The 25,799-nt window shown below is 38.4% G+C and overlaps 1 protein-coding gene across 1 annotated transcript in view; it reads right to left on the bottom strand.

Moving 5' to 3' along the window:
- Positions 1–25,799, bottom strand: part of CNTNAP5 (contactin associated protein family member 5) — a 258,798-nt gene that overhangs the window by 30,832 nt on the left and 202,167 nt on the right. The window contains exons 14-19 of the mRNA XM_041473346.1: positions 20,286–20,442; positions 11,421–11,548; positions 11,069–11,239; positions 8,795–9,013; positions 2,786–3,025; positions 1,248–1,472 (exon numbers count right to left, since the gene is read on the bottom strand). Of these exons, the coding sequence (XP_041329280.1) occupies positions 1,248–1,472; positions 2,786–3,025; positions 8,795–9,013; positions 11,069–11,239; positions 11,421–11,548; positions 20,286–20,442 (1,140 nt within the window). The remainder of the gene's footprint in view (positions 1–1,247; positions 1,473–2,785; positions 3,026–8,794; positions 9,014–11,068; positions 11,240–11,420; positions 11,549–20,285; positions 20,443–25,799) is intronic.

Genomic DNA, 25,799 nt, shown 5'->3' with positions numbered 1-25,799 from the left:
ATCACCCTAGAGCTACACACTATAATATTCATACATCTGAAAATCATAAACACATATCTATAGGAGCAAATTAGAGTTGGAAATCTGGGACTGGACAGGAGAGGGTTAGGGTCACCTCAGTAGTCCCACCTCCCTGCCAAATCTTCACTTAGAATAGATCTGTTCAGGCAGTTACTATTCCAGTTGTCTCTCCCAGGGATTAGGGTGCCAATCCACTATCCATGCCAGCCTCAATGCTGGCCACATGATATAACCAAGAGAGAAACTACTGCTAACTCCATATCTAGAATAAAATCTTTTTCTTTTCTTAATCTTCTATAGTTTTTATTTGACAGTACTTGAAAGCTTTCTTATTTTGGAATTTTCAAGGCTTCAGAGTGCTCTGGGTCATTCAGTCAAATCTACACATTCAGCCACATTACATTAACTTTCTATTGTCCTGCTACAGGCTACTGACTCACAAATAAGTTTACTCATCACTTCCAGTCCTCCAGTGCCTGGTAACTCTTGGAAAATTCAGATTTTCCCATTTGTATAGGATGATGTTTGTCTGGATTGAGTTTTTTGAAAGCACTGCAAGGACTCAGGAGCCTGAGTTTTACTGAGAAGACAAAGGTGTATGCCCCTAAAATATTTACATACTTTCACAAAGTACCTACATTAAGTATCTTCAAACAGGAAATGGATTTGCACCTCATGTTTTGGTCAATTAACCTAGAAAACTTTGATATATTCTGGCTTTAATATTTAGACAAAATGGCTTTATTCCTTTGAAACAATCCAGTGAGGACCAATACATGTGCCAAGACAAAATGCAATGGATAAAATTATAGTGTATTTCTGCACCAACCGCTCTTGCACATACATGGTATTTCTCATTCCCTTATCTCGGTGGTCTAATGGATCTCACTATGGAATAAATAGCAAGGAATTACTATTGTACAACTTCGCCAAATGGAAGTCAAAGCACATTTTAAGCCCCAACAACATGATTACTCAAAGACTGAATAGGCAAGTGTAGCACTGACTGCCAAATAAAGGGACATAAACAAGAGTGATGGCCATTTCATGAACTGAACACATGAAGTTGATAAAGTTGAAGACACAGAAATGAACTTAAATCAGTGCAGAATTCTATACTATTCCCTCACAAAAAAAAATCCCATAAACAAATAAACCAACCAACCCCTCAAAAACTCGACAGAGTTACACTGGTCTCCCTTGGGTAGCAAATCAAGACTACTTACCATTCTTGGAGAGAATCACAGCCAAATACTCATGAAAGTAGGTGTTGATGTACAGCAGAAGGCTTGGAGTGTGTGCTGTGAGAAAGCTGAATGCAATATTTTCCTTGGACACAACAGCATCCACATAAATGGCAGAGCTTGAGGTGCTTGCATTCTTTGTGACAGGATAAGGTTCTTGAAAAGTATAGGTAACAGAAGTGCCGGCTTCAAATAATGCAGACACCTCTGAAAGCAGATATAAACCAAAGGAACTATTTCAGCTACTGCATTTTCAGATCTCCCAGGCAGGAATGGATCAGAACTAACTGCCTCAGAAGTAGAACACTGCAAAAACGCCCTTGATCCAGCTGACATCACCCTTCCTTCACCTGTATAACTGTGTCCTTCCTTGCAGATTGCTTGTCTGGCACAGAGAAAAACAGTGTATGGAGACATAAACTCAACTATTTCAGTGCTGGAATCAGAATTCCACAAGATGGAACAGCACAAATATCTGTCAGCCAAATAAATGCTTTGTTCACCATCTTCTGACAGTGACACGTAAGGCAAAATTCTCTGTCTTGCCCTCAAAATAGATTTATTCTTTCCAGTTTCCTTTTAAAAGAAATTAACTATGAAAGCAACACTTTGACCAAAGACAGCCAGTAAGGGAAGCTGTCTCTGGGAGCATCAAATAAAGAGAAACATCTACCTGTGCATCCTCAGGTCCTTAGAACTCATGATTCTCTTTTCATTAAACAACTAAGCCAATTTGCACAGCAGGTGATGCAGCCCACTCAGCAAACCTATTGCATTTGTGAGGTGGGGGACAGCCATGGAAATTAAAAATTCACACTGCACCTTGCTGTTACTGAGTAGTGATTTTGTTAGCTCCAAAAAGCATGTTCTCTAAATTAGACGTTCCATATTTGCCCTGCTTTTTTCTGGTGTTGACAGCATCTCTTATAAGTCACCAGAAAGGTTCAGTGAGGACACATTCACCAAAGACTGAACCATGCAAATCAGTTTTCTCCTGAATGCTTCATGCTTATTTTAAAAATTTCTTAACGTTTGGATGAGTTGTCGCAGGACTGAAAAAAAAAAAAACAAACATAAAAAGACTACCTCTTTTTTTTCACATCAAGGCTCTAAAACTTTGTAAAGAAAAACCTTAAGGATTTGTAAAGGTGAACAAAAGAAGATGAGGTTTAAAAAACAAGCAAGATAAACATTCAGACATGGTCAAACACCTGCTATAAAACATTTCAGCCCTATTTCCTAATGCTTGGGGATAGTTACATGCAATGGAATACAGGAATCATAGTGGGATATAGTGGTAAACTATTAGTACAACTAACACCGTTTTAATTTCTGAGACCAACACAGAAGTCAACAAAAGGAGGTTTTGGAGCCTGCTTAAGATAAACATTTAAGAACACTGAAGGGACAGCTGATAATAGAATATCTTGAGATGTGGGGACACCAAGCTGACCTGAATGAAATGGTGCTGTCATCCAGAGTTATTGCACAAATAACTGGGACCAAAGCTTGCTGCTTACCCTCCTTGCAGAAAGGTCCTTCATAGGCTGAGTTGGTACAGTCACAGAAGTAACCATTATACTTTTCCACACATTTTCCTCCATTATGGCACAGGTTCCCATAACTGCTGCAATGTCCTGGGCATCCAGGTTTTACACCAGGTGTCATTTTAGCTCTCTCCTCGAGGTCAAGTTTCTGTCCATTTAAATGCAGAGATCGAATACATCCCAAAAAGCCTTTCTGTCTGGAAGCTGTCCCCCCTGAGAAAGAGAGAAAAATGTACTCATTGATGAGTCTGAACAGTAATCAAAGCCATGAAGTTCAATCCTGAGGTACAAATACAAATCCAAAAATAAAAAAAAAAAAAATACTATATATCAAAGCATACAGTGGCAAAAGATGACAGATAGACAGCCCTGGAAACTAAAGGTGTTTCTCTGTTTTTATGAAAGAACTAGAAAGCTGTATGTGACACTTTCTTATTGTCATTCTTCTCTTTTTTGGCTTATCTACTGCCCTGTCTGGCATTGAAACCACAAATTCACTTAAGAGAAAGATTAGCTTCTTTATCTTATGTCTGCATATGAGCAAATACATGAGAAAACCAAACCAAAAATGTTGGGCCTTTATTGTTTTTTCCTATTTGCTGCCTTAGTACAAACAACACCCTAATCCCAGCAGCAGGAGAGTTACAGGTGCTGATGAGTCCAGATAGCAGGGATGAGTCATGTTCAGCACCAGGCCTGCTGGCTGAAGGGAAATGACTGGAGTCTGCATTTACGCATGACTGCCCAGCCCCATGTGTTGCATGTCAATGGTTGTTGTAGGCCTGAAACAGGAGTTCAGTTCACAGATGTGTTATTTAGCACAATGGTTAAACACAATTGCATTTCTTTCTGAAGACCAGAGCTGTATGCAAGAGGGCAGTTCAGTCTCTACAAGCTAACCAGCACCATATTTGTCAAATGAAACTGCTAGCAGTGTTACAGTGAAGGCACTCTTCCATAAGAGGTAATCTCTGAAAATGATAATAATGATGATTGTTGAAGTTCTCTATGAAAATATAACCATTTGTCTTGCCAGTGTTTTGCTTTTGAAGATACTGCAGTTTTGATTGCTGCTAGGAAATCTAATTCTGGTTCAGGAGTTATCAGCATTTGCAGACTCTTAAAAGCTAGCTTTATTGGTGATTCTCCTGCAAAAGTAGTATGAAAGAAGTCATTATTCTTCTGCAGAAATTGGCTCTCTTTCATAGTGTATGACTTAAGAGATTACATCACTTGATAAGCCCCAGCAGAAGAGCATTTGTTTTTATTCTATAAATTAATTAAAACAAGACTTCTGAAAACTAAAGAGAATGCAGTAACAGTCTGAAAAGGTCTGGTGTTCTACTACACCATTCTGTCATACTTTTCTTTCTGGAACACTAACAGCAGAAATTCACTGGATGTGAATTAAAGTAATTGAACTTTAGATAGTATGCATGAGACACGTCTCTTTCATACACATTTTATGATGCCTTTCTGAGAAAAATAAATATTTTCAAGTTCCTCTTTAGCCAGCTATTGTTTTCAGGTGAGAAAATGTTAGCTCATTTACTTTAAAGGCCCTCTGAGGACAAGAATCAGGCTGTCTGCATTTGCTGTACTGCACACACAATCCTTTTGTTTGGAGATTTTGATCCAAAACAAAACATACCATACAGATTTTTCAGTAAAGTCTATGTAAGTAGAAATGGGATTTCTCCCTTTAAAGTTACCCTGTTTTCTTTTGCATTGAAGGCCGCCACAAATACTACAAGGATGAATGATGTTTCCTTGCCTCTTCTCTGTACACACACCAATCCCAGCTGTACCATACAAAAAATGAGTTAAAACTATTGCTTACTGTTCTATGGATGTCATGTTTATTGCACTACTCATATTCTTACTGCTTTCTAAAGCATTTGGAAAGCCATGTAAAGTTTCTCACTCTTCTCGTCTTCTATTTTCTGGAGAGTATAGAGCTTAACACAGACCAGCTGTGTAATCCTAGACCCACACAGCATTGATTAAACAAATATATTGCTTATTTTGGACATTGTTCTTCAATTGACTAGATCTACTCTTCATACATATTTCTGAAAAGCAAAGGAAAAACTGAAAACAAACACAAAAAACTCTTCCCTAAAGTAGGCTTTGCAGATTCTTCCAACTCTAATAGGAGCCTGATAGACTACAGATTTTAATGTATGAGAAATGTTTTTTTCAGGAAAACATATTTTAGGATAAGCCTAAGGACAATAAACACTGAGGTTAAAGGTGCACTTTGCTCAGTAGAAGTGACAGTCAAATGTCCCAAGCTGTTTTCAGCAAGGTGTTTATGCAGCTGACTTTTTGTGAGGAGCCCTTGGGAAAGGAAGGGAGAGTCTAAGAGGAGAGGAGAAGAAGCTCACAACTGAGCATTCACAGCATAGCTTGGTGACACAATTGGCTAAACAATTAACATTCTAGCAATGAGTTGAGGATTTGCTTAAAAAAAACAAAGGACTTTTTGTTAGTAGAAACTGGATTAGGGAGGCTGAAAATAAGTATTAGGAGCATTTGTGCAACTAATACAAAGAAAAGGGAAGGGCAGAGAAGTATAGGAATCATAATCAGGAGCAGGAGAACTTGTTATGGTGTTCCTCAGAAGACCTTGAAGTCACACTTTTTGGTCTCAAGCTGAAATACATACAAAGCATACAGGATACACAAAGAGTCAGGCATTAATTTCTCCTCTTGGCCTCCAAAATATCCCAAGGTGTTTAAAATGCTTTTAAAACCAACAGCAGTAAATAAATTCCTTCTTTTCCCATCATTCCTTTCTCAGATGTTGACTTTCTCTGGGTTATGTTGCCTTTGGACTGTCTACAACAGACAGAGGAGGTTCACCCAAGGATTCATTCCTTGCTCAATTCCTCCCAAGACAAAATCAGGAACACAAACATTTAGATTTAATAATTTCCTAAATGTACCAAACAAACAGCACAAAAAACTTCTGACCAAAGCTTTGCACATCAGATTAATTTCTCAGGATTTTTATTTTTCTTCTCTGATGTTAACAGTCTGAGTTCAAATCCTATCCTCAAAGTGGTTTAGGAGGACAGCCTTTCCCATCCCCATGATGGAGTCTTATGCTCATGCCTTCCCCAGCAGGTAAGACAGGGCTTCATCTCAGACCACACCACGAAAGGAGACAATGACCCAACTAGTCCAGGACCACAGGGAGAGCTGCACTATACAAAACCATGTCACACATGCTGAATGCTGAAAACGACTGTCCATTGAAAGGAATGGTTTTTGCCTGACCCTTTTGAGCAAGTAATTTGCTGAATTGCCCTGTTGCTGGACAGTTTGGTGCAGCTGATGTCACTTAGCCTGCATATTTGTTAGGGGTTTGCTCCTTCTACTGTACTTTTGTCAAATTTACAGAAGAAATCTGGCCAGGTGCAAGGATATCCATGCTCTGACAGGATTATAATGCAGCCAGAGCAGTTATCACCCCAGACCCACTAAAAGAAAGTGAGAAATGGTTTTCTAACTCCTTTCTAACTGCTTTAAACCAAGCTTGTTTGAGTGTAGTGGCAATGCAAAGTAATTTTTCTCTTCCGCTTCACAGACACACAGAGCTATCTCAAAAGCCTGCCACACACAGTCATTAAGGCTGGAAACCCCTTAATCACTGCCAGTATGCAGAATACTGCAGAGACAAATATGTTGTGGATTATAGGGGGAGTAGGGAGCAATATTATGTGCTGCTGCTTCTTTCCTTTTTACAATGGTGTTTATACATTTATTTTTCAGATGGGTTAAAACTCTCTCTGCATGGCTGAGGTATTAAATCAGTAGCTTTTTATTACGAGATTCAAATGAGACTTTCAGTAGAGACAAACTATACCACATCTGTGTATTGCTGGACTTCTGCCACCTTTCCCTGGAGCACCTGGGGAGAAGTAGTGCCAGAATCAGGAGGCAACCCAGGTTTCCAACACTTCTGACAGCTCTCAGGAAAACTTAGCAAGTCACAGATAATTTTGGCCTTCAATCTGGCAGAGTTAAGGCCTGAAAAAGCACTCCCAACCTCACTTTTTTCCTGTTCCTTTTGTTCATGGTTCAGTAAAAGTGTGGATGGACGACAGAATGCAACATATTTATTGCGCAGTGAGTACTTTTCACCTCTTGGCTGAAATAAATACCTATATCCTAGAGTTTTCTGTAAACACTCACTACAATCAGACTACAATCAGTCAGAAGTCCCTGCTGGTATCAGGGACTAGGTTCCAACCTATTCCTTAAAGCATAGCTACATTCAGATGAGGTACAAATTCATTTCTGCACCAAAACCAACGGGACCTTTTTGGCAGAGCTGCTCCCCATCCACTCAATCCCCAGCTTGTGGAAGATGGGGACAGCTTGATGCTGTTCTGTGGCAGGTGCAGGGCTTTGTGTTTGTCTTTGCCCACAAGTGCTCCTGTTGGCACATGGCTCTGGTGAGGTCCTTAACTACCAGAGATTTTCATGACACAATTCATCAATTATGTCACTTTAAAACCACCATGAAATTCACACAGGTAACCTGTTTATCTTGCTGAGGCTGAGGAACAAGCTTACAGGCAGACACTGCTTTCCAGATGTGAGATGGTAAACAGTTGATATATATGACATATCTAATAGATGGCCTTTGATAAACCCATCATATTTAGTCCTTTAGAAAGGAGCAACCAAAAAACCACAAAGTCTATTCAGTCACAAAATATCTAATTTTCCTAACTGCAAACGGTATGTTGGCTAAATTTCTCTGATTTCTCTGTTTCTAAGGTGTCTGGCAGCCCAAGCCTGCTGCCTCCAGGCCTGGGCTCCCTCAGAACATGTTCTTAGGATCAATGTAGCATTTGAAAAACAAGTGATTAGCAGAATGCTCCATACCAGAAAACAGAAACCTTGCACTGTTACAGTCTTAAGCCTCCTTTCTGTGTGTTCTCCTCTCCAGCTGAGTCTAAGAGAGATCATTTTAGGTATAAATCAACAGCTGTGTTGGAAGGACTCCTGACACTGATGCAGCCATATCTATTTATTAACAGATTAATTCTTTACGTTCAGAGCCCAGTAATTACTGCAGACATACACAATAAAAAGCTCAAATGAATACCCCGAAAGCTACTTAAGCATAAGGGTATGAATATAGAAGTAAACTTTATTAAAATGTATTGACAGATTGAGGTTTGCTACAGCATTTCAGCTAAGTAAAAAAATCCATTTGATGGAAGGAATCAGAAGTTACCTGAATGGCCCTCCATAAGAACAGTTACATCCCACTCCATCACTGAGCAGATTACTTAGAAAGACATAATTTGAATACAGAAAAGAGATAATTCCCTTTGTAAGCCATTATCATATTATCAAACACAAACTAGTCCCAGTCCAGGTTTCTTGTGTGAGGGCGATAAGTAAATAAAATATATGCAGAGATTTTTATTTCCTCTTTTAATTTTCTTTTTTCTTTGAAAAATCACTTTCAGATAAAATACCTGTATTTGCTTTGACTGTGCTCATGCTTCTCTCACTCATGGGCTCTCTAGCCAAACAAGGGTTTTGGTGGGCATGCTTGAAGGAATAGAATTGAAAGATCATACTGTCTTCAGGCTTTGCCCCAGGAACTTACATAAACAATTTCTGACTTTGACAATGTGCCCAAAGAGAGGTCACATTTTTTTACAGCATTTTACACAGCCAGTGCTGCATAAGAAGAAAGGTTATTAACTCTTTGGCAATAAAGACATTTTAGGATTTTGAACCAAAAAACCCCATCAAGTATAGCATGGCTGAACTACGGTTTGTGCTTTGAGTGCAAAGAGTTGTTATTCATGTTATTCATGTTGCCTATGAAGGAGTAGAAGAACAGAAAGCAAAATCAAGCCACCACATGCAAGCTCAATGGTGAGATAAGAGCATCCATCACCACATTATATGAAACACTGTTATCTGCAGGATCCCTTGGATTGTCCCTACCTACAAATAACTGGCTGTTGAGCTGCAGGCGGAAGTGTCCCTCAGCAGGGGCCTCCAGGACCTTCTTGGGGAGGTTGTCCACCTGCAGAGAGGTTTGCTTCAGGTTCCTCTCTGCCCGGACATGGTGCCACTGGTTGTCATTCAGGGCTGTGGGAGACTGCACAGTGGCTTCTGTGGGGCCATTCCCGACATCTATGGAGAAGGTGATCTCCTTGGGGGCTGCAACAGATAAACAGATGTGAAGAGGAAGTGAAGGTCTGAATTAAATTGTGGTTTTGACATCAAGAAATCTTACATAAATATAGGGACCATTAACTTTTATGTCAGCAAATAGTACAGGATCATTTACCTCCCATCTCCTACACAGCAGCTGATAAATAAATTTAAGCCTGCGGACTCACTGCTTGATCTCTGCTGTGATTAGACTTGGTTGTGGGTACCCATCTTTTCTTGCTATAAAAATCACAGTGATCTAGAAATGGCACTTTTCTTTTTGAAGTAAAAGTGCTAAATGCTACACAAAAGTCACACAATGGTCCCAGAACATTTTGTACAACTAATGCTAAGATGGGAGCAAGGATGAAGATCTTTCCAAATAGATCTTTCAAAATGCAGCTAATTAACCATTACCTAACTTGGCTACATGTGGTACAAGAGAAGCCTACAAGCATTTGTTTGCCTAATTCTGACCCAAGATGCACAAAAAAATTGATGGGCAAAACTAATCAATAGGTGATCCTAAACTAAAGCTGTATATGTAACACACATCTAGAAATAATAAGGCTCCTAGAAATAGTACAATAGTTGAAAAACAAAAGCCACATAAAGGAGTCCACCTTGCTCTGCTGGAAGCCTGAAAGAAACTTTTTAACATTCTTGCTACTGTTTATTTTCCTCTTCCTAAAATGCTAAATGCACCACAAAGGCCAAGAACCAGGTCCACACATCATACAACCAGAAGGTTGTGGACTGAAAATTCCTAAAAACGTTGTTATTTCAAGCCCAAAAAATTGGATAGGTCTGGTTTTGGAAGCTGTGCTTAGACAGCTAAGACAGGAAATGCTCCATAGGGATAGAGAAAGATCTATTCTGAGCCCCTGCTTCTGCTAAAAATTCCCTTTGAAGCACCTGCTCCATGGAGCTTCCTTGATACAAGGCCTTTAGGCTGCAAATTCCATCTGGTAGCAGGAAGCACAACAACAAACTGCTGATGAGAAGACTAAGTCTAAAAGATTTTTTCACAAACTTTTAAATAACTTACTTCTCTAGGAGTACAGATGTAAACACATCCAGAAGCTTTCACTGAACAATCCTCTTAGTAAAAAGTATTTGTTATATTTGATGCCATTTTTACTTCTGTATCTCTGAGAATAAAATGCACTACCCTGAAGTGCAACCAAATTGGACCTTGATGTGCAATTAACAGTAAATCACACCTCATTACCTTGTGATAATCCACCATGACATTTACCACTGGTTTAATGAATCGAAGGGCCTTGGGGCCCTGCTTTATTAAATTTTATTTTGGGGTTATTATAAGCATATTATCAAATGCGTAGCACTCAGTTTGTTTTCCCTCAGCTTGACAGAATTTGGAATACACATGTCATATTTCATGTCAAGGCTGCCGTACTCTTTTGTCACTAATAAATATTTGAAGTCATACAACAGGAGTGAGGCAAAATCTCACTAATTGAATTCCCTGCTATTTTCCTTATACACTGAGTAGCAGTTACACTGCACTCACTTAATAGATTTTGAAGTATTCAAGATCCATTACAACTGTGACTAACTTGTATTGCATTAGTGTCCTGTCCTTCATAAACTCTCACCTCGTAGCTGTACCATACACACTGAGTGCCTTTGAAACACTACGGCTACATCAGACTGGGTATGTTACTGATATGAAAATAAAAGTAACCATCAGAATGATTGCATCAAATTTTAAATTTTTCAACTAGAAACAGCCTATAGGTACCAGTATTTTTTTCTCTAAAGAGCAAAAAAATAAATGTCAGTGTTGAAAAAATAAATTCATACTCTTGTTTAAGAAAGATAAATCTAGCCATAAGATTAAGTGTAATGATCAAGTCTATACAGGGAAACTCTGACAGGAGAGGTAGGTAAGTCTCGATAAAAGAGTCTTTATGTCTCCATCTTATCATCTCCAGGCAGTTCCAGCCACCTAAAAATGGCAGAAAATATGTCCTTCCCAGTTCTCTGCATCTGTCAAATTGGGCAAAACCACCAAGATTTCTGAGCAGTGAAACTTACAGCTTATTTCAATTCGTATGAAGTCTTTAATCCCAAGGTTTTCCAAGAATACCCCGGACACGGCGGTGGTTTTGAAGAAGAAGGAGATGTCCACGCTGACCTCGGCGTGCAGCGTGGGGAAGTGCAGGTAGGAGGCCTCCGTGTTGAAGGAAGCAGCATTCCAGAACTGCCCTGCAAACACAACCCCCTTCTCTATAGTTAATTGGCACATGACAGCAGCTGCAGGCTGCATGTGGAAAGCCACCTTTTATCAGAGAAGTAGGTTTTTTTATGAAAAATACTATAACAACAACAACAAGAAGAAAAAAGGAACATTCTGTACCTATGGAAATTGAGAAGAGCTAGTACTCACTGTCTCCATAGCAACGCAAAGGCCCGATTTTCCAAGCAGCCTCAGAATTTGATCTGTTTGTGTCAGTGATCACAATCTGAGTTACAGGCAAATGGTCTTTGAAAGCAAGGAGGCCAGTATCATTTGTCCTGGATTTTAATACACAAACAGAAAGAGACAGATTAACCACAGACAAACCCCCCAGCATTCCTCATGCAAGAGAATATTTAAAAGATGTTTACTTAAAGAGCTTTTGCATAATTACCTGGAAGAATTATGACAAGTACACACTGTTTAAGATAAATGTGTTCCCATGTATGCTCTATGTTGACATGCAATACTGACCACTGAAGACAGCATTTGGAAACATGACACTGGCTGGGATGGGCTGTAAACCTGCTTCAGCTGTGCAGAACTACTGTGAAGCTGAGGAAGAGCACTGCCGTGCTGACTAATGGGCAGTAATATAAACTGGGCTCTACAGGGTTTCCTCAGCAGGATGTATTTGCTGTGCATCAGGTCTAAGTCCAAGTCTGCATTTCTGTAAAGTCAGCTGGAGGCAGATAAGGGTGTTTTATGCTGGCTTTATGCTTTACCCAAGCAGGAAGAGGACAGGTGATGCCTGATCCAGCCCACTGTTAGCAAGGGGAAGCCAGACAATTACTGATCCAGCTTCAAGATGGCTGGGACACAACTGACCCTGCACACTGCAAAAACAGCTGAATTGGCAGAGTGAGTTTGGCCTGAATGCAGCCTCTGCACTGCACACCGGGGACATTTTGGTTCAGCAACTGAAATACTCAAGGCAGATTTACTGCATTGTCAAACTTCTCATGTTTGGTTAGCTGGGCTTGTTCTTAGCTGTGATTAACTTACTCATGGCTGCTAGAAAGGAAAAGGAAGTTTGATTCTTAAAGGATAATTTCTCTGTTTTTACTCTGAGTCAGCTGGACAAAAAGTTGTCCTCAAAACGCCGTGTGATATTTCGTGGTAGGTCCTTAAGCCGACTGAGTGGCTTTGGCTCTGGCAGGGTACACAGATGTGCATTCATCCCACTGCACTTCATGAACAAGGCTGAGTACCCTAGACACCAACCCTGACCATACCAGAGCAGAACTGCCCTTCTGAGGCGTCTCTCTATCGATTGACAATAGAGAGATGAGTGCTACGAATCTCCATAGTGATTCTGTCAAGGTTAAGGTTTGCTGTACATCTGCGCACATAAGTGTGGCAGAGCGTCCTTCAAGGAACCAAATCTCAATAGTTTTGGAGAAAGGATCTACCTCTGCACAGCCCAGCAGGGTCTGGACTCAACTCACCTGTCTGCTCATAGGTGAAAGACTACATCCTGCACATGGGGATGGCAATGCACCCACAATGCCAGTAAGCCCAAATTTATACCCACTGCTCTTCCAGGCAGGTGTGACACAATGCCTCAGGAAACAGGTATCACTGTTTGAGTGATGACACTGCCAGAATCTGACATTCCAGGCAGGATCCCAGACCTGCCCATATCCTCCTTGTAATGCCAACTTCTCGGTGTAGTTCCAGATACAGGAACAGACACAGACTTCTAGCAAAGAAATAATAATCAGGACAAACATTGCAGCTGTGCTCTGACACACAACCTCAAATGTTTGCTTGGCTAAGTGCTCTACTCTGATTAATGTTAGACAAAAATAGGAGCATTTTGATCTTTTTCATAAAGGCTGCACACATTGCATTTATTTTTCATTGCTTATAATTGCATGCAGCATAGTTAATTGTCTCATAATGCCAAAGGGAAAAGGAGAGGTATCCTCTCTGACGCTAACATTTTCTTCTTGCTCCAGTGGGTGTCTGACATGCAAATAATTACAGACAAAGTGCAGCAAGATGAAATTCCCAGGCATGAGGCAGAGTGAGGCTTTCAGTACAGACTATAATCTATGAATCAAAGGTACATGGTATCTAAATCTCTTCAGTATCACACTCATAGCTTATTGTATCAATATTTGAAAGTTAGCATAAATGCTCTTAACAGATTATGAAACTGCTGTGACAAAAGCTAAATTATTTGAGTATTTCTTAGGAAGATAATTAAATAAGATATTCCAGTGATGGAGGAAGAAGAGTAGGCAGAATGAATAAAAAAAGGCAAAAAGATGCATAGTAATGGGACATGAAATATTCAATATACACATGAGTAACTAAGGTGCTGTTTTCTTTTTTAAAGTAAAATTTTTCAAAAATTGAAAAAATATTTAGGGAGTGTTGCTGCAAATTTATTTAAATTTAAAAAATGGTGCAGTCTTTTTACTAGCTATGATCAGCATTAAAATAAAAATCAGTATCTTTCTACAGCTAGCACTCAAAATATCTACAAAAAACCATGAAATGGTGACATTTTAAAGATATCTATTCCACATCTCTGAAAACTGCATTGCTTATTAGATATTCCGCTGTACTGCATGAAGTTCTTTTATATCAAATTTTACGACTGAATTTTTACTACTTATATGCCAGTGTCACAGTGAACTTTAGTAGCATAGCTCAAGTGTGAGAGAGAAATATATTCTAGAATTAATAAAAATCCTCACTTATTTGTTAATGCCTTGAAAACTCAATCAAGCTTCTCTTCAAACTCAAAAAGCACATTTTATGCATTTTGTTCTCTCACACACGGAAAAACCCCTCATATAATGATATGTATTTTCACACAAGCAGACACTGAAATAAAACCTATCAGAAAAACATTCTGTCCTTCAGAGAAGATGTCAGTGTGAGGAACACATATCTATTGTTGCAGTTAATAATTATTATTATTTTATAGTATGAAATCAAGTTTTTGGTGAAAGATCAACACCTAAGTGTTTTCAGCTAAGAAAAGCAGAAAAGAGAGTGGAAGACACTGTGAGTGTTTCAAATTCCTGGTATTCCACAAATTGAACTTATTTCAGACTCCATTTCTCACAAAGCACCACAATTCCTCTTCTCTATGTGCTACACCATGGCAGCCTCCCAAATACAATGTATTATTCCTGAGAGAGGAGCAAAAGAGCTTCGTGTACCTGCACAGTAACTTCCTGGAGGCACTGCTGTGGCACTACAAAATACAAATATACCAGGGTTTGGACAAAACATTTGAAATTTTGCCTGAAAGGGACTTGGGGATCGCTTTTCATGTACTACACTTTTCAAATAAAATTTCTATTTTCTGATAAAAAGCATCTGCTTTTGCAAATACATGATATTTGCTCATGTGCAAATACATAATTTTTGTCTTTTAAACAAAAGTAAAACCTTGTTATATTAATTATTTTTGCATTTGTTCCCAGAGCTCCTTTTTACTTATATGTATTTTAATTTAGCACTTCACACACTTGAAACCAGGTTATCTTTGCTTTTCTACAGCTGCTTCTCAGGTTAGCCAAGAACTTACTTTTTTTCTCTTTAGTGAATTTCACATTGCACTCTGTGGCTACCTCCACCAAGCACACCCTTTGTAAGTTAAGTCCTGATTTCACAATAATCAAAGCTGGTTTTATCACTTTCCTGAAAGGAGTCCTCTGCTCACAGAAAATGGTATGAATAAATTAATAACTTCAAAAGTCGACCTCCTGCTTGCTGGACTTGGCACTCGATTTGGCACAAACCCAGATGAAAATGTGAATGTTTTGAGGGTGGAAACAACACTCAACAAACAGATGTTTTTCTGAGCTCTTTGCATAAAGGATAGTGTCAATTTTTCCTTTCCACAAGCAAAACCCAAATCAAACAAATCCAATAATGCTCTTTAAATTAAATCACTGAAAAATTTTTGTTTATGGGTATTAAATACAGTTGGATGTCATTTGTTTATCCATGTCTGAAGATTAATGTCTACACCCACCCAAAGGTCTTCCTCAATAAGCTATGAGGCAAGTCACACATCAAACAAATGCTCTATGTATGGACCAACTTAAAAAAGGTGAAAATAATTCGCTATTAAAGGTGATAGTGCAGCAGCTGGGTCCTTCAAGGTGTAGTAAAGGCAGACTCACATGTAAATGACAAATAACTATTTGGATGGTAACATTATGAAACTATTTTTCTTCTTCCTGACTACTACTAAAAGTGTGCTCAAGAAACCCTTGCTCGATGGTGTTCTAACAGTGTGAGCCATCATAAATTGCTAATCTCTAGGTAGCCATTTCCATATTTTTTGTAACAGATGGTAGAACAGTGGTGCCATTAAATATAATTTATTCTCATATGATCCCCTATTGGTATGTTTTTCCCTTGCACATTAATGGAAACTGGTGGGATCTGAGCCACAGTAGCTCAGATATTCAGTACAGATTTTAAGGAATACCATACATTTGGGGAAAAGAATACTGTCATCAGCAGATGGCAAGGAAACTCATAAGGAATGGGCTTCCATCAGGAAATGTTTAAAGGCTTGTGCAGGACATATCATTAATAATCCAAAAGAATACATTTTAATTGCTATCTTACCCATGAGCCATATCCAAAAATGCTTTACTGAGTAAAATAATGTACATTCACGATAAACTAAAAAACACCAGCACAGGGGACATACCTAACAGTTGAAGGCAAGATGCACTGCCTATATTTGGCTGAATTAGAGATACAGAGTGTGGTAATTAGTGTAATGAACTGATTCTTAACACCTCAGGGACCTGCTACAGTCAGCTCTCTGCAGGCAGCTCTTCCCAGTTGTTGACAAATGTAGTCATGAGGCAGATATCCAAGACAACTCTGTACAGGCCAGGTCACCTTTGGCAGTGGTTATTTATGAGCTCACAGGCTCTCTGGAGTTGCCTGCACTGCTTCTCAGGGAATGGATTCAGTGTGGGATAGTGCTTGAGCAAACAAAACCTGTCAAATCTGGGCTCGTCAGGGTTTCTCTGCCCTTCCAGTTTTATCACCCTGGCTCTGGCATAGCTTAGCACAAATAAAGCTTATCCAAGCAGGGCTTCATTCACTTCCATTTGGCTTTGCTCCTCCTCAAACAAAGCTCAATGTACTCATTATACCTCTGGGAGACAAAGTGGGTCTGACAATAGTAATATACACCCTCTGTTCTGTTCCCCTTCTTATCATGTCCTGTGGTTTTCCTTATTCTTCTAAAGCACCAAAGCCATGATACAGAGGAGAATGCATGTTACATTGGAAATGGCAAGACTCAAAGGTTTAGGTCCCCAGTGAAGAAGACTGTTCTGGAAGATAAAAAAGGAGGATACTCCTCCAGCTTGAATAATAAGACTGAAGAATAAAAATAAAAGGTGGCCAATCAGCTAATTGTTGGAAGCAACATCATCCACCACACTTCAGTGAGATGCCTGAGCTTCTTGTACAAAATGAGTTCCAAAGATACCTCTCTTTGTATACAAAACAAAAAGCTAGAAAGTTCTCCAAATTCACAAGGTTTCCAGGTGAATGCCATCAGCAAGGTTTGGTTTGATGACTGGCTTCAGTCAAGGGTCTGCATTTGAAATGGAAAACGGATTCCAGATAGAGAGACCAAAGTAGCAAAAGGACTTCAGGACAGTCATGTTCCTCACCTCAGCATGAAAGAGTTTCCTCCACTTAAATGCAAGGTTTGGTGAGGAGTAAGACCTTAACTGCCAAGGCAAGAGAATTTTGCTTGAGATGAAAGACAACCTGGGAGAAGTATTTGAAGATCCAAAAGATCTCATGGCACTGAAATGCTGTCAGTATTTCAGTAATGCTTTATTCTTTAGGTCAGTTTAACACGTTTCGCCAATCAAGAATGCATTTTTTGTTTGAAACAGGTTGTATATTTTGAAGGACAATCACTAATGTGTCTCATCTATACAGAGCTTGAGACAACTTTAACTATTGTCAGTGTGGGGGAAGAGAAAGACAGAAAGACAGATGAAAGACAGACAGATAGACAGAAAGAAAGAAAGACCATTCTCTGAACTACCTTTAGCTTCAGCTTGAAGCCACTGGATTTTTATGAATGTTTCCACCCACTAGCAAGTGCTTTCAGCAGTCAGAATTCTTTCTCTTTTTTTGGCAACATGCAGCCAAGGCATGTCTTACACTTTTTCAGATCCCTTGCTTGGGTCAACAAAAAGGGTGCATTTGTAGGTACCTCTGCTTCCACATCAGAGATCTCCCATTCTCCAGACAACACCATGAAGATGCTCCACTATTCTGAAGTGCCAAATTTCACTGTCATCCTACTGTGGAGTTTGGAAGCATGATGAGCCAAATGGAAAAAGATACTTATCAGCACAACACTTTAATAAAAAAGAAGGTGAAAAATATAAAAGCCTTCCCGATCTAGAATGCTTAATTATAGATACTTATTCATTGAGCCAGGGAGGCTAACTTGATGTCAAGTAAGAGCCCAAAAATAGCAACTGGCTCAGGTGTCTGTTCAGGTATCATTTACAAGTCAGCATGCCTGGAAGTGCATATTGTGTTGCTGCCATATTGCTGTACCTGGCACAGGATTTTGTCAGGTCTGCTTTCCATTGTTTATAATTTCTTTTGCTGCTCTGAGAAATTGGTAGCTTCTTCTGCACTCAAGATTTAGTCTAGGGAAAACAAATCAAAGCAAAATCCAAGGACTGTCTCCTCTTCAGGAGGATGCTTCAGCTGTACTGGAGAGCTCCTACCTTGGAGCAGCATGATTTATCTAAAAGGAGCAAAAATTATTTTCTGGTTTTCCACTCCGCAGCACCCATTTTATTTCATGCTGAGGCAAATAAATGCATCTACTGCTGTCTTGCTCCTTCCTCTATAATGTATAGCAGGTTAAAGTCACAGTTCAGATCTCAGCAGGTTTCAGATTCGAATGCTCGTTATGTATCAGGGGGTCAGTGTTCTAGCAGGGAAACACAAAAGCAATCTTCAAGAGGCATGAAATTTCTTATGTTTAGAAACCCTTCATAAAGGTCAGGGATTTTTTAGCTTTTATAAAGCCAACCTTCAGCTTAAAATACTACCAAAGTACAATTTTCTCATGGATTAAAAACCTAAGCAACTGAATTCCCAAACCAACAAACAGTAGGCAGTTTAGTGGAGGTAACTTGTAAGCATATTCTGTTATTATCATTAAATTAGGAGAAACAAGTAGGTCTCTGAGCTGCCAACCTAACAATGTATGATTTCCAACATCTTTCTCCCATGAGGGTGTTCCAAAATCTAATAAAAGTGTATGCTTCCTTAACTTCCTTCTTGTGGGCATTAATTGGCTTTTTCCCCTCAGCCTGGCATAAATTTTCATAGAATGTGTAATTTGTAATACTTTTGAGATTTCTTCTTCTCTGTCCAAGATGTTTGAAATGTGTCTGCTTGTTCAAAACCATTGGGGGTGTGTGAGGGGAAATGGAGATAAACAATCACAGCATAATTCATTTAGGTCTCATTTCCTGACGAGAATCAGCTGAAATATTATAAAACTGCGTTTAGCTTTCACCTTGCATTGGTTTGTAAGACCTAGTGGTGCAGTGCCCTGCAGTCTAAAACTGCAACCCCAGTGTCTGCCAGCATAACACCCTGCTCTGCTTCAGCAGTGAAAAATGGAACGTGGATTATGACAAGAGCCAAGCACCAGCAAAAACAGATGCTCGTGATGCTCACGTGCAAACCTCGTCAAAAGCGCATCTGATAACCAAACATTAAAGAAAAGACAGATTAACATGCACAGCCAGGCTATTCAATACAAATCACATTCATAAGCCAATATTTACATAAACATCTTCCTGAAGAGATCTCCTTATAGCTATAATTTTTGGAAGTGAATAGTGACCCCAGGGATTCAACGGATCCAAGCAAATAATCACACTGTCTAGAAATCAAGCAACCAAAAAAGCCCAACACTTACAGTGACAAGTAATTTCTGATTTTTTTTATGCTTTAAGACCCCTTACCATTCCTTTCTATTCATTTTAAGTGAAGGTTTCACAGGGCTAATTCAGACAGTGTTTCAAACACAGCATCCTATGACAGCAAGACATTTCTTGTCTACTTCCATTATTCATAATTTCTGAACTACTCGAGGTTAAAATATCTTTTTTCAGATAAAGGACAGCATATCCTATGAGTGAATGGTGTAGAAGGGAGACTGAGTGAGCAGAATTTTCACATGTATATTCAGTGTTTCAAACTGTACTTCCAATAACACTCATCTGGCATTTCAGTCCCCTGAAACACATTTGGAAAGTTCACCAACTAGCTCTTGGTGGCTGGAGTGTCTCTGAAAGTACAGAGAATGACAGAAGATTGTGAGGTGGCCTTCCCAGATTCATGCAGCATCAGAGCACAACAAAGGTCAGAACTCAAGGAAATCTTTGAATTTTCATGCTGTGACTCTAAAACTTCCTATGGAGACTGAACCAAAACCTATAGAAGACAAACAGCTCTTCCTATTGACCTTAAAAAGCTTAAGATCCAGAGTAAAAGAGGGTTAAGGCACATTATACTGTTTCATAAGAAAAATATGAGATTGTTTAGTAGTACATATTTCTTGTTTAGCTGTATCTGAATTTTGCTGTCAAAGCCTCAATTTTCTGCTCTGATGTACACCTATAAAACAAGCTCATAGAGCCTTTATTCATGCAATGTTCCAGTTGAACCAAACTTTTAAACAAATAAAATTAGCAGACTTGGCATTCAACAAAAGAGATTTTTTTGAAGACCACCCATCCCAGCAACCTGCTTCAGCCAGATACCTTTGCTCAATCAATATAAGAATTTAAGGTGAAATCAGAAGTCCAAATTCTAGTTTCATTTTCATTCTTATCAGGTTGTACTCAAGCCATTCAAGCTTCCTGAACTGTGAAGCAGGAAAGATTTAAGCCTTCTTGACCTGCCTCCTATCCCTGACTCTTCACACAGACACTGCTACACGCATGTTAAAATTATTACCATTCTTCTCTATCTGCGTCACAGTTGCAAAAATATCTCATATCCAGACAACTTTCTTCCAATCCACAGGCACACTGCTGAATGCCCGGAAGAGATCCTCCCCAGTAAAGGTGCTTTTCATTGGCACGGCCAACCCACCAAGCAAATGGCATTCCATCTGGATGAAAGGGAAAAAAGAGGGGGGGGAAGAGAAAAGAGAAAAAGAGAGAGAAAGAGAACTTGATAAGCAAACTAGATTCTCCCGACAATGCAAAAGGGAATGGAGGAGGACATATTAGACAATACTCAAAGAAAAGATGCAAACTGCAAAGTAACAAACCACAACTTTTGCCCCAAGTTCCATTTTATGGAATACATGTTGAGAAAGCAACGGTTCTGTTGTAATCCCATTAGGGCTCACACGCCAGTTACTCTCAAGAACCATGCACCTTTCAGCTGCAAAGACTTTGGAATGGTGAAGCCAACACCAGCATCTGCAGCAGCTGTGTCCACTGGTTTTTGTGTGACACTGGGGGGTAGATCTGATCACTGAAGGAGACTGAAAACAATTCTCCTGCCACAACTCACACCACACAGATTGTACTGTGCCACACAGTATTGGACAAGGACCTCTTGTAGTGTCAGCTGGTTTTGGAGGAGCCTCTAGCCCTTGACCAGGATTTCTTAAGAGTCAAATATAAAGAACAAAAATCTACAGAAATAACACACTACCTGATATATTACTATGAACTTAGCACAGTTCCTCTCAAAACTAAGACTAAAATTTCTACTGGTTTCTCAGGGAGCAAGACTAGGAATTTTAATGTGTTGTCCATGGGTGGAGTTTACAAATGTAAAGTTTGATAAGATATTAAAACAGGTAGGACGTAAGTAGGAAAAAATATTTCCCTGCTTGGGAATCAATTTATCTCTATGAAGCTATTTTCTACCTACAGGAGCTTTAAGATTTATGTATTTATATAAACCGAGACAGTTTTTTTGTTCACATTTCAGAATCCATTATGCATCAAGCATTAAGTATTAATAGATAGAGTAAGCAGAATCTGATGTAATGAAATTCATAGATGAACATTTTCTAAGACTGACTTTGTCTTCCAGCTCAGATAACTTTTTCATTGACTCCTTAATCCTTAAATCAAGAAATGTAATCAGTTATACGTACAGGTAGATGGCAAAATTTAACAAAACTGACATATCAAGATTTTTTGATCAAAGGAGCTTGGAAAAATAAACTGTATGGCTAATGAAGAAAGATGCATCAATTTATTCTTCTGCTTTTCTAACATTACTAGTATAGAGTATTTCTCATTATACAAGGCAAGAAAATCTAAATTATGAAATGCAATCAAGGTTAACTGTAGAAAGTAGGAGACTAATTAAAATGAGTTTTAGAATCACTTGGCAAAATTAATTCATATTTATTTTTCTTCTAAGTTTAGACTGCTGAACTGTAAATTCATAAAAAAGGAAAATAAAAATAGGAAGAGCAACTCCATTCTCATGATACCAACAATTAGCACATGATGAATTTGACCAATACCCAGAGGTACTCATTAGAAAAACACAATCCAAGAATATCTAAGGATTCATCTTACAAAAATGAACATATTCATTTTAGGCCTCATATTATTGTCAACACATTTATATTTTCTTTATTTTCTATTCAGCGGATTTTCTTGCAGAAGTTGATTGTTGCAGCCAGTGAAACAGTTCTATACTATATTATTGGGAAATTACTCAGTAAAGCTTGGAATAGTAATGTTAATTGAATAAAAGGGTGATTTGTCGAGGAGTAGAAATAGATATACAGAAGTGCTTAATCTAATTTTAAAAGTGCCCATTCTGGAAAAAAAAATTTAGATAAAGATAAATTCTTCAGGCCAAGAGCAAATAATGGTGTTCATTAATCAAACACAATCTGTGTCAGTTTCCTTTGGTGGAAGCCATTATATACTTAAACATAACAGTGAAATAAGCAATCCTTCATGCGTATTAAGAATAAGTAATTTCCTGACGTCTTTTTCAGATCTGTTGTTATTTGTTTCATTGAGCAATACCAAGCAAACACATGCATATTCAGATTTATGGTACAGACTGGGGAAGTGGTAGAAGCACCACAGTTTGAGTCATTTACAACTGAATTAAATACAGTGCTAAAAAATAGAGCAGTCAACATTGTAAGAAACAATCTCAGATCGTCAAGGGAACAGGCTATAAAAAACCAGTGTATTTTCCAAAATACTATTTATTAGGCAGAGTTCTGCCACCTTTACCCAAGACAAGTTGATTTTTTTTAGTAACTAGTCCCCTAGAAATCAGTTGTAGTATTAAGGAAAATTATGCCCTGATTCTTCAAACTGTTTTCCACATGTTTAGAAATCAGAGCTTTTCAGCAAAGCTCTTCCGAATCTACAGTACTTCATCAACACCTTCAGAGTTGAGGAATTCTGAAACTTATATTGGATGTCATATACCTGTAATGTTGAAGTAAAGCAATACTTCACAAACAATGCCAATCAATCTGAGTTCTCTCCAGAAAGTTTACATCATAATATCTTGGCAGAGCTGGAAGATGTCTTGCACTGAGACTGAGTTTGGCCAGCTTGTGTTGATTAAAATGATTTCTTCTAAGTCTGTAGATTTGTTGCAGAATCTTCACTTCTGTAATCATGGTACTACAATTTTTTCAAAGCATTATCAATCTACCACCTCAAAATGAATTAATTACCCTTCTCTGGTGAAGCCACAGACCAAATCACTGACATTAAGCAAGGATTTAAAATGACCCCATCACCTTATGGTAACATAAATCAGTAAATTTCTACTTTAATATTTCTAAGCTAAAAAGTCCATTAATAAGAAGTGCTACTAATTCTTCATTATGTGCTTACACTCCTCCTAGCAACACATCATTTAGTAAAAAACATGGTCAAAAGCCTACTGCACAATTAAAAGTATTATTTTCAATGCTTTTTTTTAAATTTATAATGGGAAAAAAATCCTCTGTAAGAAAAAAAAATTAATGTTGTCTTTGAACTCCATGCAATGGTTTTGAAGGAGAATATGTGTGAAAAAATATCGCAAATGAAGCAAAACAAGCAAGTGCCAAATGAACGAATTTACCAATGGTAGAACAGTGATGCATTTCTTCCCAGTGATTCTCTTCTGCGCTGCTTAAACTGCCTTAGGAAGATTTCAATTTTGATAACAAAAGCTTCAAAAAAGGCAATTTTTGGGTTGTATTTCCTGCAGTGGACAGGATAACAGTAATGTCGTTGTCTGGAAGCCTCTAGAAATAGCTGTGATATTTACACAGCTGTTTTTTACTATAATTTAATATACTATTATAATAACTATAACATAAGCATAATATAGCAATAGGAATAATATAATGATAATAAGATATATTTACGATGAATATAAAATAATATAAAAGAACTGAGCAGGCAGACCAAATTTTACATCAAACCAAGTACTCCTTTGTGCAGTCAGGCAGAGACTGTGGAAGGTACAGCTGCCACAGATCTTACGAAAGGAAGGGGTATAAGGGGTATGAGCTTCTGTGGATTCAGCAGCTGGATGTGTGCATCCAAAGAGCCAAGTAAGACTCTGGAAACCCTGACATATACAATACTGCAGTACATGGACAAGAACTCAGCTTGTGTCCATCCAGCAAGGCGGGGAGGGTCAGGCTCCTCCCCGCTGTCAGTTCTCCAGCAGATTTCCCATATCTGCTCCACCAGTGTGCTTAACTCAGCTGCTCATTGCTAGCTCCCTGTAGGAATCTGCCTCAGCAGCAGCAAGGCTGGCACTGACTGTGTTCTTCACCAGCACAGAGGCCGAGGACTATGGAGAGCATAACAGACACATGGAACTGGATTGCAATGATCCTTAGGAGACACAGCTTGAGATCAAATTCACCTGCATTGCGTGTCTGCCTCTTCCAGGGACAAGAATGGCTGAATATGTAGTTGGTGTCCCTCTACCAGCTTAAAAGAAACTCTCTTCTTAAATCTCCCTCATACTGGCAGTTCTCTCGTTTTCGTATTAGGAGGCAATGGCATTTGTTGCAATACAAGTTATTTTCAAAGGTTTCGGTTTGCTCATGTTTTAAATGGCATTTTTTTTCCAAAAATTATTTGCACAGGCACTCAGAAGCTGAAAGAGTGGCAGAAGCAGCATATTCCAACAGCATTTATACACATTATATGAATATCATTGTGTGTATAAATTCCAAGCAGCTTCTGTGGACTCAGTTTGCCTTTATACAGGCAGAAAGTCTTAGTACTGACTTTTATGTTTATATAGCATGAGTTGAAACAAAGCCATGCATTTTTAGAAGTATTGTATTTTAAATATTTGTCAGATTTGTCTGTATTATTTGTCAGTTTGTTCTCGCTATGGCAACAAACAAAAAGCTAATTATGGAAACATAGCAAGATAAATTGGATCCTGTGTTAAACTCCTGTGCTGTATAAACCTAAAGTCTGACACAGCACTCACCCCTAAGACAGTCGAGGTTCTTGGGATACCCAAGTTATTGAAACAGGTCATTTTCACCACCACTTCAGGTCAATTTATTTGCATTTGTCCTTTGAAACACTGAAATTATATTGTACTCAAACAACATTGTCTTCGCAATCCTCATGTTCATTTTGTCCTCCAAATTCAAACCAAGTTAAGCAGAACTGATTTTGTAAAATCTTACATCTATAAATTTTACTGATAAAAATGTAAATTAATTTTCATCTATGCTGTTTTCTCTTAAAAGGAAAGATTCACATATCAAGAGGTAGTGAAAATTAGGAAAATGCTGATTGTAGAATTGCAGGGAGCAATCAAAGCCAATTCTTTGAAATCTCATTCAAAACCATTAAATATCTGTTTGCACTAACCACCTCAACAATATCAAATCCTGCAAATGGCTCTCCTGATACATTGAACAATATGTGAAACAAGCAGTTAGCAGATTTTTTTCATATATGTCTGTATATATGCACACATCTATGAGGCAATTTCAACCTGAGTAACTGAATTCAGAGGCCAAGTCAGAGTAAAAATTATCACCTCAGATAATAATTTTTAAAAGGTTCTTGAATAAATGGACAAAGCAATGAGAAGGGAAAACTGACTCAATATTTTTGCAAGGGTTTACCAAGATCTTGTTTGCTCACACCAAATATTTTTCCATCATAACATTTTTACAGCCTTTTATATAGAAATTTGTAACATTCAATTGACATAAAAGCAAATTCTTCCTGTTTGGCCTTTCAATAGGGAAAAAAAATACAGTTTTGATAAATCAAATAAAAAGTATTTAAAATAATTCTGGACAAAACTAGGACAAATTAGAGAAATATTCCACACTTAGTTGAAAGCACATAATTAATACCTTCTTAGAGGCTGTTTGTTCAGTGAAGAAGTCTGTGGTATTAATGACTCAGGATCTGTATTGATTTAAACAACAACTCCCACAGCTGGGAAAATAAACTGGTAACTCAAAGCAGGGTGAGC

The sequence above is a fragment of the Pyrgilauda ruficollis genome, unplaced genomic scaffold, assembly GCF_017590135.1.
Source record: "Pyrgilauda ruficollis isolate IOZ18807 unplaced genomic scaffold, ASM1759013v1 scaffold3, whole genome shotgun sequence".
In the NCBI taxonomy this organism is placed as follows: Eukaryota; Metazoa; Chordata; class Aves; order Passeriformes; family Passeridae; genus Pyrgilauda; species Pyrgilauda ruficollis.
The sequence above is the reverse complement of the archived record's forward strand: the minus strand, read 5'-3'. Positions and strand labels throughout refer to the sequence as shown.